The 15,280-nt window shown below is 45.0% G+C and overlaps 2 protein-coding genes across 2 annotated transcripts in view; both read right to left on the bottom strand.

Annotated features, from left to right (window-relative positions):
• SLC4A8 (solute carrier family 4 member 8) overlaps positions 1 to 15,280 on the bottom strand; it is an 829,308-nt gene that overhangs the window by 337,400 nt on the left and 476,628 nt on the right. The window lies entirely within an intron of this gene.
• DAZAP2 (DAZ associated protein 2) lies at positions 3,336 to 7,524 on the bottom strand. The gene is made up of 4 exons (XM_049783615.1): positions 7,386 to 7,524; positions 6,326 to 6,444; positions 5,561 to 5,806; positions 3,336 to 3,612 (listed from the first exon to the last, which is right to left on the bottom strand). The coding sequence occupies exons 1-4, from the start codon at positions 7,396 to 7,398 to the stop codon at positions 3,484 to 3,486; spliced, it is 507 nt and encodes a 168-aa protein (XP_049639572.1). The 5' UTR covers positions 7,399 to 7,524; the 3' UTR covers positions 3,336 to 3,483.

Genomic DNA, 15,280 nt, shown 5'->3' with positions numbered 1-15,280 from the left:
ACACCCAGCAGCACTCAGGGATTACTCCTGGCTCTACACTCAGAAATTGCTCCTGGCAGGCTGATGCTGGGATTTGAACCACCGTCCTTCTGCATGCAAGGCAAATGCCCTACCTCCATGCTGAGCACCATGTGTATTTTCAGGGTATAAGTAAAAAAAATACAGAAATCCTCTATCTCTCAGGGTATATTTTTAACGACCTACAGAAGAAGCTTCCCAGTGGAGGGTTATTTACAAAGACCTATCTTTATTTGAAAAGATAAGTGTCAAAATAGCTTACACAGGGGCCAGAGAGACAGCATGGAGGTAGGGCATTTGCCTTGCATGCAGCCTTTTTTTTGTTTGTTTTTGGGCCACACTAAGAGGTGCTCCTGGTTCTGTGCTCAGAAATCACTCCTGGCAGACTGGGGAACCATATGGGATGTTAGGGATCATCTGGGTGGGCAGCATTCTAGGCAAATGCCCTACTGCTGTGCTATAACTCCAGATCACCTTTAGGTTATTAAACTAGTCCTCCTGCCTCTATAGAGAACTTTAATTAAATTGAGTCGCCTTGAACTATACAAACGTACTTCAATGTTTTTTTTTGTTGCTGTTTTTTGGTTTTGGGACCGGTCACACCCAGCAGTCTCAGGGGTTACTCCTGGTTCTACGCTCAGAAATTGCTCCTGGCAGGCTTGGGGGACCATATGGGATGCCAGGACTTGAACCCTGTTTGGTTTTTTTTTCCGGGTGGGAGAGATAGCATGAAGGCAGGGTGTTGGCCTTGTATGCAGGGGGACAGTGGTCTGAGTCCCGGCATCCCATATGGTCCCCCGAGCCTGCCAGGAGCGATTTCTGACTGTAGAGCCAGAAATAACCCCTGAGCACTGCCAGGTGTGACCCAAAAACCAAAAAATAAAAACATTTCTTCAAACCAAACTTGAAGGCAAGTGAGGAAGCTGTCTTCCCATATTTTAAACTTTATGTTCTAAATGCTTGGCATAAGACTTGTAAGAATCCAGGGCCTGGAGCAATAGCACAACAGTAGGGAATTTGTGTTGCACATGACTGACCCAGGACAGACCTGGACCTGGTTTGATCCTCGGCATCCCATATGGTCCCCCAAGCCAGGAGCGATTTCTGAGCCAGGAATAACCCCTGAGCATCACTGGGTATGCCCCCCCCCCCCAAAAAAAAAAGAGAGAGACTGCAGAGATTGTTCATGACATAAACACATACTTTGCATGCAGGAGACCTGATTTAATCCCTGGCACAGTATGTCCATTCAGGTACAACCTGGAGATAACCAGAAGCACTGAGCTGGAGTAGCACCCCCCCCCCAACACTGGGATTGGCAACCACCCACCCCATCACCCTCACATAGCTCAGAGGATGGGATGCATATCTTACATGCACAAGGACACCCCTCACACCCACACATATATCATGGCCTCTAGCACTGCCAGGCCAAACAGTACCTCAATGTTCAGGCAAACACCAAATCACTGAATCTACAATGCCTGACTGAGGAAGCCTCTATGAAAAAGAGGCGGAACTGGAGAAATAATATAGGGATTAAGGTATATGCCTTACCTATAGCTGCAAATCCAAATTCAATTCCTGATACCATGATTCAATCCCTGCTATCACATGATTCCTTACCATGTGTAGCTCTGGAGGCCCCTGTGCACTACTAGGTATAGAGGGCCCAAATAACATTGCATTTACTTGGGTTCTCTTTAATCTACAAGAGGACCCAGAAGAAAGCAGTGGCTTAAAGTGCTTGCTTGAAATTAAACGTTAGTACCATAGGTAGGTACTTGCATTGCACTCAGCCAACCTGGTTTAGATCCCAGGCATCCCATATGGTCCCCAAGCATCACCACACCTCTAAATTAGGTCTTGTTTGACCATTGCAAGGCTGAGAGTTCAAATCTTAGTGCCATTAATGTGTGCTGAAGCAATCTGAATATTACTGCTATTAGGAATACCAGCAAGAAGGGGCCTATATGATGGCCGTAGTTTAGGGAGAACCCAGAGTGAGCAGAAGACCTTGGGCTTAATTGCCTGTTGCAAAGCATGAGTTGAGGCAATCACTCCAAGTTAGAAACTGAAACTTATTCAATTTCTAAGAAAAATAGAAGAGATATACCGAAGAACTCCAAGAGCAAGCTGAGTAAAAAAATACTTGAAGTGAGGTGTAATGCAACTTCATCACTTTATTCAAATCTTCAAAATAGTCTTTATTCTACATTTTTAGTATAAAAAAAATCCACAAGTTAAGTGCACCACAGTGTAGAGAGAGACATACAACGCTGAACTTCCATAACAGTCAATGGTACAAGTCAAACATCACATGTACAGAACACAAAATTTAGATTAACTGAAATTATAAAATAAAAACCCAATTTCAGAAAACAAAAATCAAAATATTAAGGATCCCTGAAATATTCTTAACCTTAATGAGATCTCACTGGCCTCTCAATGTGGTTATCTAAGCTTAGAAATTCTTGGTGGCTGCATCAGATTCGGGCAATGAATGGTAACCAAGTTTTCATCTGTAAACTCCCTTTAAAATGGCTCTAAAGTCATCAGGCTTTAGAAATGCACCCTCTCTTGTTCCTTATATTTCACAAACTGTTATTTATAATAGTTTGAGTCAATATCCTTTGCTCAAGCAAAGCTCAGTTTTGCTGGCACCAAAGCAAATTTGGGTTTGGTTCACGTACGGAAAGACAATTCAAGAAGAGGGTCCAAAAGGCACCCTCCACTTTTGCCTGAGGAGATGCCTAAAAAAAGGGGGGGTGGCAGAGTAGAGGATGGGATCTGTGTTTGGGACACAGATGACATTTCAGAGGATCCTTGTGAAAAACTAGTTAAGAGATGGCAAATATGCAGATTGCAAGGAGAGAAGGGAATTAGTCTGACTGGCTTACTGTCCTGCACCATTGATTCAATGGAGATTGGTGGGAGGGAGGGAGGGAGGTAGGGAGGAAGGGAAGACAAGGGATGACACTGGAACACTGGGCCAAGGATGGAACAGTAAAGGCAGAGACAACTAATGCAGTTCATTTTAACATGTAATAAAAATAAAAGACTTAAAGGATATTAAAGACCAATCAGAATAATTTGGCAACTTTAATTCTTAGGAAGATCAAAGTTCCCTCCAAACCTAATTTGATGTTTTATTACTAAAAGCAAAGACCAGTATGGTGCAGTATTACTCCAGAGGAATTAAAGGAAGATCCATAGGGCTGCTTCACCCACATTCATTTTATGAATGGACACCTCCCCTTCCTCAAAATGCTTTAGGGAGGTACTGCTACCATTACATGGTTCCTTATTAAGTTTGAAAGTGCCTGAAAGTTTGGGCACCAGAAAGACACCCCAACAACATGTGTCTAAACTGCAACTTCAGGTTAATATGACTAAAGCAGTTACATTGTGAGAAGTGCTGAAGGTATGTGATGTCTTTCACGGCACAGAGGTGGCCTTGGTTCTTCACCAGATGGTGTAGCCACCATCTGAGCCTCCCATGAAGAAATTTCCCTTCCGCTGAGTTACAAGGACATTGGCTCCCTGCATGACTGCAAGCTGAGCAGCATTGGGAGGACATCCAGGGGGTGGAGGCTGAAAGAAAGAGAGAAGGTTGATTGGGCACAGAGCAGCTGGTCAAGGGCAAGGCACAAGGTTAAACAAGGGCCATAGTAAGACACTGCACGATGTTCACCAAAAATTAGCATTTAAGGAGCTAGATCTGCCACCAACATGAATTCTAAAGTAGACTGTATTCTCTGTGAATCCAAAAATATGACTAGAAAAAGAAACCTATCACTTGCTCATTTAAAAGGTAAAAGCTTAGGATTCAAACACTAAAACAGTGTTGAGTGGGGCCCCTGCCTTGCATGTGAATGACCTGGATTTGATTCTCCAGCACCAAATATGGTCCCCCTATTCCCACGAAGAGTGATCTCTGAGCACAGAGCCAGGAGTAAGCCCTGAGCACTGCCCGTGTAGCCCCCCCCCCCCCAAAAAAAGTTGCAAGCTTTGGGACTTAAGAGATAGGACAGTAGATAAGGTGCTTGCCTTGCAGACAGTCAACCCAATTTGGCACCCCTCTAGTCCCCTAAGTCATCCAGTAGTAAGCCCTGAATACTGCTGGGTGTGGCACAAAACTATTTTTAAAAAAAAGTGGGAAGTTGTGGTTGCACTTCATCTCCATCTCCAGTAGATGGCTTATAGTGAAGAGGACCCTAGCAAGGTCTGTTTGAGCTCTAATTTCCACACACTAAGGAAACTAAAAACAACTGAAATTCCTAGTGTCTCTAAACACTGCCTTTTTTGTTTGTTTGTTTGGTTTTTGGTTTTGGGGTCACACCCGGCAGCGCTCAGGGGTTGCTCCTGGCTCTATGCTCAGAAATCACTCCTGGCAGGCTCAGGGGACCATATGGGATGCTGGGATTTGAATCACAGACCTTCTGCATGTAAGGTAAATGCCTTACCTCCATGCTATCTCTCCAGCCCTTTTGTTTGTTTGTTCTTTTGGGCCACACCAGTGGCGATCAGAAATCACTCCTGGCAGGCTTGGGGACAATATGGAATGCCAGGGATCAAACCTGGGTCTGTCCCAGGTCAGCCGCATGCAAGGCAAACGCCCTACCATTGTACTATCTCTCTGGCCCCTAAATACTGATTTTTGAGGCCTCACCCAGAGGTGCTTAATCTGGCATGATTGGGGAAGTGGGGGCTCAAGATGCACAAAGGTGGAATTGAATTTAAGGCTTTTGCTTGCAAAGAATGCAAGGCAGCCCGCTTCAATCAATTCTCCAATTCCTTTCTAAAAGCTTTATTTTTCTTTTCTTCTCTTTTTTCATTGTTGTTTGTTTTGGTCCACACCCAGCAGTGCTCAAGGCTTACTCCTGGCTCTTCATTCAGATATCACTCTTGGAGGGGCTCAGAGGACCTTATAGGGTTCCAAGAATTGAATCTGGGCCAGCCATATACTTACCTGCTGTGCTATCTTTCTGATTCCTAAAACCCTCTTTTCTTTATTTTGTTTTTGGGCCAGGCCTGGCGACACTGAAGAGTTACTCCTGGCTCTGTGCTCAGAAATTACTCCTGGCAGGCTTGGAAATTACATGGGATGCCAGGATCGAACTCAGGTTGACCGTGTACAAAGCAAACGCCCTACCTGCTATGCTCTCACTCTGGCCCCTCTAAAAGCTTCTTAATACCGATAGTAGAGTCTACACTTTTCATCATCATATTTTCTATTATGATACCATGGTTAAATAGATGCTTATGGAATGAGTAAATGCAACAGATGTGCCAGCTGTACCACAATGAACTAAAAAAGCAGCAGGGAGGGCTCCGAGGAGACAAAAGCAAAGGAATCTGGTTAACTTGATCCCAGAAGATATGCCTGATGCTGCTCACCGACCACAGTTCTGTTCTTAGCCACTCTATGCCTCAATAGTGGATGTTACTAATTATACCAACACTAGTGGTGATTATTCAGAAATGCTGAAAGGGTCAAGTCTTTTCATAAAATTAAAATATGAAGCAGCTGAATACTCACAGGAATATTGCCAGCAGTAGCCCCAGCTCCAAATCTGGCACCCGCATCATATCCTCCTTCCACCAGCACTGCTGAACCTGGTGGGTAGATGGGACCAACTGGATAATAAGCCATGGGGATTGTAGAACCTAAAGGCCCAACAGCCACTGACTGGGCCATGGGAAGATAAAGTGAGGCACCAGGAAATGCAGCTGACATGGTGGGCACTGTGGCAGCCCCTGGGTGCACAAAGCTCGGACGATAGAGCTAAAAGAGGCAAAGAAGAGAAGGCAAAGGGTTATTCTGTAACACTCCTATTTAGACCTCTAATTCTTAATTATCCTCATGCAAAATATACTAAGTTATAACAAATTGCCTTTCCACTGTCACTCGAGTCTTCCTGTTGTAACTGATGTTAGACTCAAGAAAAATAAATCCCTAAGCCTTAGCCTGTTCCCAATAACAATACAATCATATAACACTAACAGAAATTGTTAAGCCATAAAATAAAATAAATGTCTTTGCTACTTTGTATATTTTTCTCCTGCTTTTTGTTTATTTTTTGTTTTTGTTTTTGTCACACTCAGCAGTGTTCACAGGTTACTCCTGGCAGGTTTGGGGAACCAATATGCAATTGAACTTGGGTTAGCTGCTTGCAAGGCAAAAGCCTTCCCCGCTATCTATCACTCAGGTCTGTTCTGTAAAGAGTAAACCCTTTGGAGTCACACTTTGCTAAAGTCTGAAGTACATCCAAGAGCATTCTCCACCATTCAAGTCTAAAAGCACCTCTGAGTAGGCAGGTGGAGCATCAGTATAGGGCGGAGCCTGAGGAAGATGCAGGGCCTGAGGGTACACTGGATTCCCAGGAGGCTGCACCGGGTAGGTTGGCTGTGTTGGATATTGCCCTGGAAGACAAAAAAAAAAAAAAAGATTAATACATGTTAAACAGCCACATGGGTGAAGAGAACAATGACAGCATATCTGGAGAGATCAATCAGACAGGGATCTGCAAACAGATATGCATCTTGGGTGGGGAAAACAAGCATTTACCCACTGCACTCTGAGAACCCAAGATATGGGGTTCTGAGCTGACTAGGAAAGTTATTCTTCCCCTTAGACACACTGCTGTAACCGGGGTGAGCCTAGCGGGGGAATCTAGATCCAACTGCTAGGCCCTGGCTCTAAGCACTCGTCTAGCACAAATTTCAACTCCTGTATCTGGATCATCTGGTAAAGCAAGCATCTGGTTAAGAAATTCCTCCTCAAGGTCAACTTCCAAAGAAAACGTTAGAGTGAATGGTGAGAACGGAGAAGGTGAAGGGGGAAAGTTCTGAAAGCTGTGGCCGAGGATCTAGTTCGGGCAGATAACTGATGTGATCAGAGGCCCCTCCAGTGCTGAGATGGGGAGAGAGACCCTCCGGCCACTGCCGGCCAGCCTGCGTCAGCATCTCAAGAGTTAAGCGCCGGAGCCTGCCAGAGGACCGGGCGAGTAGCACCGCCCCCCACGGCTCCCCATTGGTCCAGCCCAACCCTGGCTCTGGCTCCTCATTGGTTCCGGCATACGTCCATCCTGATAGGCCCCGCCCCTTCTCGTCCCCGTCCCGGAGTCCGCAGCCCGAAACTGCGCCACAGTTTCAGGGGCCAAAGGGCCCGGAGGGGGGCAGCGGGCGGCCGGAGATCGGGGGCGACGGCGGCGTCTGGGGTAGCTCCCTAGGAGTGCGGCGTGGCTCGGCTCGGCTCGGCTCGTCCCAAGCTGGGCATCGGGTGACCCTGGGGCTCCTTGGGCCCGCTCGCTCCTAACCCGCACGACGCCCCCCGACGCTCTCCGCCGCCCTCGTGGCCTTGCCTTTGCTGTTCATGGTAGCTGCGGGTCGGGTTCGGCTCGGTGTGGCGGACGGTTATTTTTTTCGTCCTCTTCCTGTTCGGAGTCACTTCCGTGTCACGTGACGGCTCGTCCGGCTAGCGTCACGCGACGCCCCAGAGCCGCCGCTGCCGCCGCCGGAAACCCCGCCCCTCTCCCGGCTCCGGTAGCGACAGGGCGGGCCCGCGTGGCCCCGCCCACTGGTGTTGTTCCCGCCCTCTGAGTCTAGTCAGCCAATCCACTCCCGTCTCTTGATTTCAGGAAAAAGGAATTATTGAAATGAGTATTGTTTCAAAACCTAAGGGGCGGGGCGGAGAGGTAGCACAGCAGGAGGGCGTTTGCCTTGCAAGCGGCCAACCCGGGACCGGCGCTGGTTCGAATCCCGGCAACCCTTATACTCTCACCCCGTGACAGCCAGGAGGGATTTCTGAACACAGACCTTGGAGTAACCCCTGAGAGTCGCCGGGAGCGGCCCAAACCCCCCTAAAAGAAAAAAAATCATAAGTGTTTCTCACTCTGGGGCTCACCTTGAAGTTTTTCTCCCCAACCTTTTTCTGCCTATGCACATCAGCTCAAGGTCACCCCACCGTGACAACTCTTCTACTGAGGTATACATTTACACCATTTTCTCTCCCTGAAACCTTGATCCCTCACCTGCTCCCTTCTACAAAGCTAAGTCTCAGATCAATAAAAATTTACTTTGCCAGGGGCTTACATATATCCGTTTCTGAGTCAGTCTCGTGCCCAATCTTTTCTGCATACTCTGTTCTGTGGAAGGGCAGGATTTATCTTTCCTCGAAAGGAAACAAGACAGTTTGAAACAAGCTGAGCCTGGACCCAAGGAGCTTTGTGCTGGCCTAGAATGGAGTGCATGTTCTTTGTTACCTTTTCTCTAACATAATCCTCCTTTAAAGCCCTCCTTTTTAGGACAGCAGTGACATTTTTCTAGGTTTCTTTTAAAAAGCATCTGCTGACAAGTATCGGGGATGTAACTCAGTGGTAAAGCTCTTGCTTTCTATGTGTTAAATCTGCTGCTGCTGATAGGTAAAAACTAAGAAGAAGTTGTATATCCCTGAAGTAGCCCAAAAGAATGAAGAAAGCATCCCATTGGGATGCAAATCCTGAGTTCTTGGGAAATGGAGAAACTGAGTTGTCACCCAGAAAAGGGTGAACACACTTAGAAAATGAGAAGCTGCTGGAAAATTTAAAGGTCATCTAAGAATACATAAGTGTTACTCCCCTCCCACAATTTCCTCAAGAGTGCAACACTGTCCAATTATAAAGTTTGTGTGGAATCATTAAAAAAAAAAAAAAAAAAAAAAGCCCAGATAGCCACACTCATACTGAAAAACAAGAAACTGGGAGGTATCTCATGACCTAACTTGAGGCTATACTCCAAAGCCATAGTGATCGAAACAGCATAGACTTTCAGAGATAGACTTTCAGACCAATGAGTCAGAATAGAATATCCAATGACAAACCTCCAAAGTATATGGTTAACTAATTTTTTATAATTTTTATCACGACCAATGTGAATCGCAAGGCTTTCACGTTATATTTACGTAAGGTACATAGTGACAGTGAATCAGGGTCATTCCCACCACCAGTGTTGTCCTCCCTCCAACCCTGTTCCCAGCATGCATTCAATACCTCCCCAGTTTGCCCCCTGAACTGCTAATGTAACAAGTCCCCTTTGTATATACCTTGTTGTAGATTGTGGATCTTGATTCTGTTGTTATTGACTTTGGGTTTGGTGCTTTTAGGTCTGATCATTTTTATTTCCAAATTTCAAGCGACTGTTTGCTCCTGGTATCATACACTTTTCCCCCCTCAATTTATGAGGCAGAACAAGATGATTCAGGTTCTGTTGGAAGAACAAAACAAACAAAACAAAAAACAACCAGTAACAGCAAAATACGCGACAGCAACAAGAAAATAACAACAGTAATAGAAAAAAAGAGAAAATGGGGGGGAGGGAATAGTATGGCAAGTTTTTTTCATAGCACAGTTTTTTTGGGGGGGGCGGGTCACACCCAGCAGCGCCCAGGGGTTACTCCTGGCTCTATGCCCAGAAATCGCTCCTGGCAGGCTCGGGCCATATGGGATGCCGGGATTCGAATCACTGTCCCTCTGCATGCAAGGCAAACACTCTACCTCCATGCTATCTCTCTGACCCCCACACTAAGTACTGGAGATATTAGAAAGGTGAATGGGGGGCCTGGAGAGATAGCACAGCGGCATTTGCCTTGCAAACAGCCGATCCAGGACCAAAGGTGGTTGGTTCAAATCCCGGTGTCCCATATGGTCCCCCGTACTTGCCAGGAGCTATTTCTGAGCAGACAGCCAGGAGTAACCCTGAGCACCGCTGGGTGTGGCCCAAAAACAAAAAAAAAAAAAAAAAAAGAAAGAAAGAAAGAAAGGTGAATGGGGCCAGAGAGATAGCATGGAAGTAGGGCGTTTGCCTTTCATGTAGAAGTCGGTGGTTCGAATCCCGGCATCCCATATGGTCCCTCGAGCCTGCCAGGTTCGATTTCTGAGCATAGAGACATGAGTGGCCCCCCTGAGTGCTGCCGGTTGTGACCCAAAAACTAAAAAAAAAAAAGAAAAGATAGAAAAGTGGTCAACTAATTTTTGACAACGAGGCTGAGATCATGAAATTGCATACAGCCTCTTCAACAAATAGTATTAGGACAATTGGATAACCAATCATAAGAGATTAAAACTGGATCCCTATCTCACACTCTACACTAAAGTCAACTCAAAGTAGATAAAAGATTGTGAGATCAGACCTGAATTTACAAAGTACATTGAGGAAAACATAGGCAGAATGCTCAAAGACCTAGACAGCAAAAGAATCTTTAATGATCTGGGCCCAGAGAGATAGCACAGCGGTGTTTGCCTTGCAAGCAGCCGATCCAGGACCAAAGGTGGTTGGTTCAAATCCCGGTGTCCCATATGGTCCCCCATGCCTGCCAGGAGCTATTTCTGAGCAGACAGCCAGGAATAACCCCTGAGCACCGCCAGCTGTGGCCCAAAAACAAAAAAAAAAAAAAAAAAAAAAAAAAAAAAGAATATTTAATGATATGATGCCAATGGCAAAGGTTAGAATCAAATCTGAACAAACCAGACTACGTAAAACTAAAAAGTTTCTGTATGGCAAAAGAAACACAACCTAAAACTAAAAGACAGCTAACTGAGTGGGAGAAAATATTTGTACTCAACACATCAGATAAAGGGTTATATCTAGACTAATGAAACTACTTACAAAGATTAGCCCCCTCAAAATCTAAAACCCCATCAAAATGAGAGGAAATGAAGAGACGCTTATCTGAGGAAGACCAGAATATGGCCAACAGGCACATGATAAAACACTCATTATCACTTATCATTAGGGAAATCCAAATCAAAACAACAATGAGATATCATCTTACTCTAGTCAGGATGGCACGTATCAGAAATATTGGGAACAATCTGTGTTGGTGAGGATGTGGTGAAAAGGAACTCATCCACTACTGCTGAATGTTGTCTGGTTCAATTCCTATAGAAAACAGAATGGAGGGTTCTCAGTAAATTCAGAATCAAAATGTGATATGACCAATAATCCCACTCTTTTTTTTTTTTTTTTTTTTTTTTTTTTGTTTTTTGGGTACACCCGTTTGATGCTCAGGGGTTACTCCTGGCTAAGCGCTCAGAAATTGCCCCTGGCTTGGGGGAACCATATGGGACGCTGGGGGATTGAACCGCAATCTGGTCTACGCCAGCACTCGCAAGGCAGACACCTTACCTCTAGCGCCACCTTCCCGGCCCCAACAATCCCACTCTTGAGATCTATCCTCAGAATAGAAAAACATTCAAAAGGACGTATGCACATTACTACTATTCATCACAGCACTGAGTAAAATAGAGTGAAATAGTTGCTGAGTAATAAAATTATTTTTACTAATAGTAAAATAGTTGCTATGAGTTGCAGTCACCTCGTTGTCCAAGAACAGATGAGTGGATCATGAAGATGTGGTACATATATACAATGGAATACTAATACTACATAACTGTAAGGAATGATTCAGTAATGCAATTTGCTGCAACATGGAAGGAACTGGAAGATATCATGTTAAATGAAGTAAGCCAAAAGAAGGATAAATACATGATATCACTTATATATGGTATTTAGAATAACTAAATGGTTATGAAAGAATTCAATGGTTTAAATGGGGGCTTCCCTTCCACCCTTCCCACTGCCCTCTGCCGTGCCTGCCTCTATGGCAGACATCTCTCTCTCTCTCTCTCTCTCTCTCTCTCTCTCTCTCTCTCTCTCTCTCTCTCTCTCTCTCTCTCTCTCTCTCTCTCTCCTCTTCTCTTCTTCTCTCTTCCTTTTTTCCTTTTAGACCCTGTGGTTTCCAGTTCTTGTGCAGTGATCATTTGCAAGTATCATTATCATAGTCGTCCCTTCTCTGTCCTAGCTACACTCTTTTGCTATTTGTGGCAAGCTTCTTACATGAACTGGTAAATCCTGCCCTTATCTCTGTTGTCTTTGGCTATTATTACCATACTATCTTTTTATAATGTTCCACATATAAATGTGATATTCTATGTACCTCTCCCTCTGAATCATTTTGCTTAGCACAATACTTTCTTTTTTTTTCTTTTTTTGGTTTTTGGGCCACACCCGGCAGTGCTCAGGGGTTACTCCTGGCTGTCTGCTCAGAAATAGCTCCTGGCAGGCACGGGGGACCATATGGGACACCGGGATTTGAACCAACCACCTTTGGTCCTGGATCGGCTGTTTGCAAGGCAAATGCCGCTGTGCTATCTCTCCGGGCCCAGCACAATACTTTCTATATTTATCCATGTATAAGCAAATTTCTTTTTTTTTTTTTTTGGTTTTTGGGCCACACCCGGCGGTGCTCAGGGGTTACTCCTGGCTGTCTGCTCAGAAATAGCTCCTGGCAGGACCATATGGGACACCGGGATTCGAACCAACTACCTTTGGTCCTGGATCGGCTGCTTGCAAGGCAAACACCACTGTGCTATCTCTCCAGGCCCAAATAGACTTTTCTTGCTCCATATTGTTTTGCTTCTTTATCTAAAATTAACTTTATATACTGGAGGATCTGTCTCAGGATATTCAACTCTATTTCATTGATCTGTAGGTCTGTCTTTTTCCATTACCATGCTGTATTGCAGCTTGAAGTTGGGGAAAGTGATGTTTCCCAAGGATTGCTTTAGCTATTCAGGGTGGTTATTGGTCTATATTAATTCCAGGAGAGTGGGCTGGAGTTATAGCATAGCAGGTACAGCATCTGCCTTGCATGCAGCCGACCCAGATCCAATCCCCGGCATCCCATGTGGTCCCCCAAGTCAGCCAAAAGTGATTTCTGAGCACAAAGTCAAGAGTAATTCCTGACTCCCAGATAGTTTTTTATAAAGTTAACATTACCCTGATACCAAAATCAAACAGAGATGCTGCAAAATAAAAAAGAAAACTACAGACCAATATCCCTGATGAACACAGATGCAAAGATCCTCAACAAATTCTGGTAAATAGGATCCAATGCCTCATTAAGATCATACACTGGGTCCGGAGAGATAGTACAGTGGTGTTTGCCTTGCAAGCAGCCGATCCAGGACCAAAGGTGATTGGTACGAATCCCGGTGTCCCATATGGTCCCCCGTGCCTGCCAGGAGCTATTTCTAAGCAGACAGCCAGGAGTAACCCCTGAGCACCGCCAGGTATGGCCCAAAAACCAAAAAAAAAAAAAAAAAAAGGAGGGAGACTTGGGACATTGGTGATGGGAATGTTGCACTGGTGATGGGTGGTGTTAAAAAAAAAAAAAAGAAAAAGTATAAAAGATGCACTACAATTTAGGATTAACTGGTCTGTGTGCTGCTAACTAAAAAAAAAATAAATAAAATACACACACACACACAAACACTAGATGAGTGTTGTGGAACTAATGCAAGATAAAGATATTTAGGCATTAAAAAAAACCCAACAGGGGCCGGGCGGTGGCGCTGGAGGTAAGGTGCCTGCCTTGCCTGCGCTAGCCTAGGACGGACCGCGGTTCGATCCCCCGGCTCCCATATGGTCCCCCAAGAAGCCAGGAGCAACTTCTGAGCGCATAGCCAGGAGTAACCCCTGAGCGTCACAGGGTGTGGCCCAAAAACCAAAAAAAAAAAAAAAAAAAAAAAAAAAACCCCAACAAAATGGAGTCAATACACCCGTATGTTTTATGTCCTTCCTGTTATCCAAATTACCTACTGCGAGAATTATATTGACTTCATTTTAAATTTGATGAAAAAAAAAAAAAAGATCATACACCATGACTAAGTGAGTTTTATTCCAGGAATGCAAGGATTTACATATGTAAATCAATCAGCATAATACACCATATCAACAAAAGGAAATATAAAGACCATATGATCATATCAATATCTGCAGAGAATGCATTTGATAAGGTCCAACACCCATTCATGATAAAAACTCTCAACAAGATGGGAATGGAAGGAACTTTTCTCAGTATAGTCAAGGTCATCTACCACAAGCCAATGGTAAATATTATTCTTTTTCCCCCACCCCCCACAGCCCCCCCCCCGCCCTCGTAAATATTATTCTTTTTTTGTTTGTTTGTTTGTTTGTTTGTTTGGTTTTGGGCCACACCTGGCAGTACTCAGGGGTTACTCCTGGCTGTGCTCAGAAATAGCTCCTGGCAGGCACGGGGGACCATATGGGATACCGGGATTCGAACCAACCACCTTAGGTCCTGGATCGGCTGCTTGCAAGGCAAACACCGCTGTGCTATCTCTCCGGGCCCGTAAATATTATTCTAATGGAGATAAATTAAAATCCTTTTCTCTAATATTTGGTACTACACAAGGCTGCCCCCTCTCACCACTCTATTCAGCATAGTACTGGAAGTACTTCATAGCAATTAGGCAAGAAAATGTTATAAAGGGCAGGAGGATACCACAGTGGTAAGGCGCTTGCCCTGCACTCAGCCGATCCAGGACAGACCTTGATTTGATCCCGGTATCCATACGGTCCCCCAGGCCAGAGCGATTTATGAGCACATAGCCAGAAGTAACCCCTGAGCATCACAGGGTATGGCCCAAAAAGCAAAAAAAAAAAAAAAAAAAATCGATGTCAAGGGCATCTAGACAGGAAAGAAAAAAGTCAAGCTCTCACTGTTTGCAGATGACATTATACTATTTTTAGAAACCCCTAAAGACTCTGCCAAAAAGCTTCTAGAAACAATAGATTCACATAGCAAAGTGGCAGGCTACAAAATTAACACACAAAAAATAAGTGACCTGGGGCTGGAGAGATAGCACAGTGGTATGGCCCTTGCACACAGAACTGATGGTAGTTCAAATTCCAGCATCTGGGGGAAGGGGGGGTGGTGAGGTGGCGCTAGAGGTAAGGTGTCTGCCCTGCAAGTGCTAGCCAAGGAAGGACTGCGGTTCGATCTCCCGGCGTCCCATATGGTCCCCCCAAGCCAGGGGCAATTTCTGAGCACTTAGCCAGGAGTAACCCCTGAGCATCAAACGGGTGTGGCCCAAAAAAACAAAACAAAACAAAAAAAATCCCGGCATCTCATATATTCTGGTACCTGCCAGGAGCGATTTCTGGGCCAGAGCCCAGGAGTGGCCCTTGAGCTCCGCTGGGTGTGGCCCAAAAACCAAAAACATAAATAAACCAAAAATAAATGTCCTTCTTGTGCATAAATAATGATAGAGAAGAAATGGACATTAAAACAACAATTCCATGGGGCCTGAGTGATAGCACAGCTGTAAGGCGTTTGACTTGCACACGTCCAACAAAGGATGGACCCCAGTTTGAATCCTGGCATCCCATATGGTACCCTGAGCCTGGTCCATACCTG

Source organism: Suncus etruscus, chromosome 11 (genome assembly GCF_024139225.1).
Source record: "Suncus etruscus isolate mSunEtr1 chromosome 11, mSunEtr1.pri.cur, whole genome shotgun sequence".
NCBI lineage: Eukaryota > Metazoa > Chordata > Mammalia > Eulipotyphla > Soricidae > Suncus > Suncus etruscus.
The sequence above is the reverse complement of the archived record's forward strand: the minus strand, read 5'-3'. Positions and strand labels throughout refer to the sequence as shown.

Bases quoted from the DNA above. Each gene is read 5' to 3' on its own strand.
- DAZAP2 (XM_049783615.1), bottom strand. The intron at 5,807-6,325 runs GTGCTTTTAGAC...TGCCTCTTTTAG, and splicing joins CTCCACCTGCCTACTCAGAG to CTCTATCGTCCGAGCTTTGT. The intron at 3,613-5,560 runs GTGAGTATTCAG...TCTTTCTTTCAG, and splicing joins CTACTGCTGGCAATATTCCT to CCTCCACCCCCTGGATGTCC.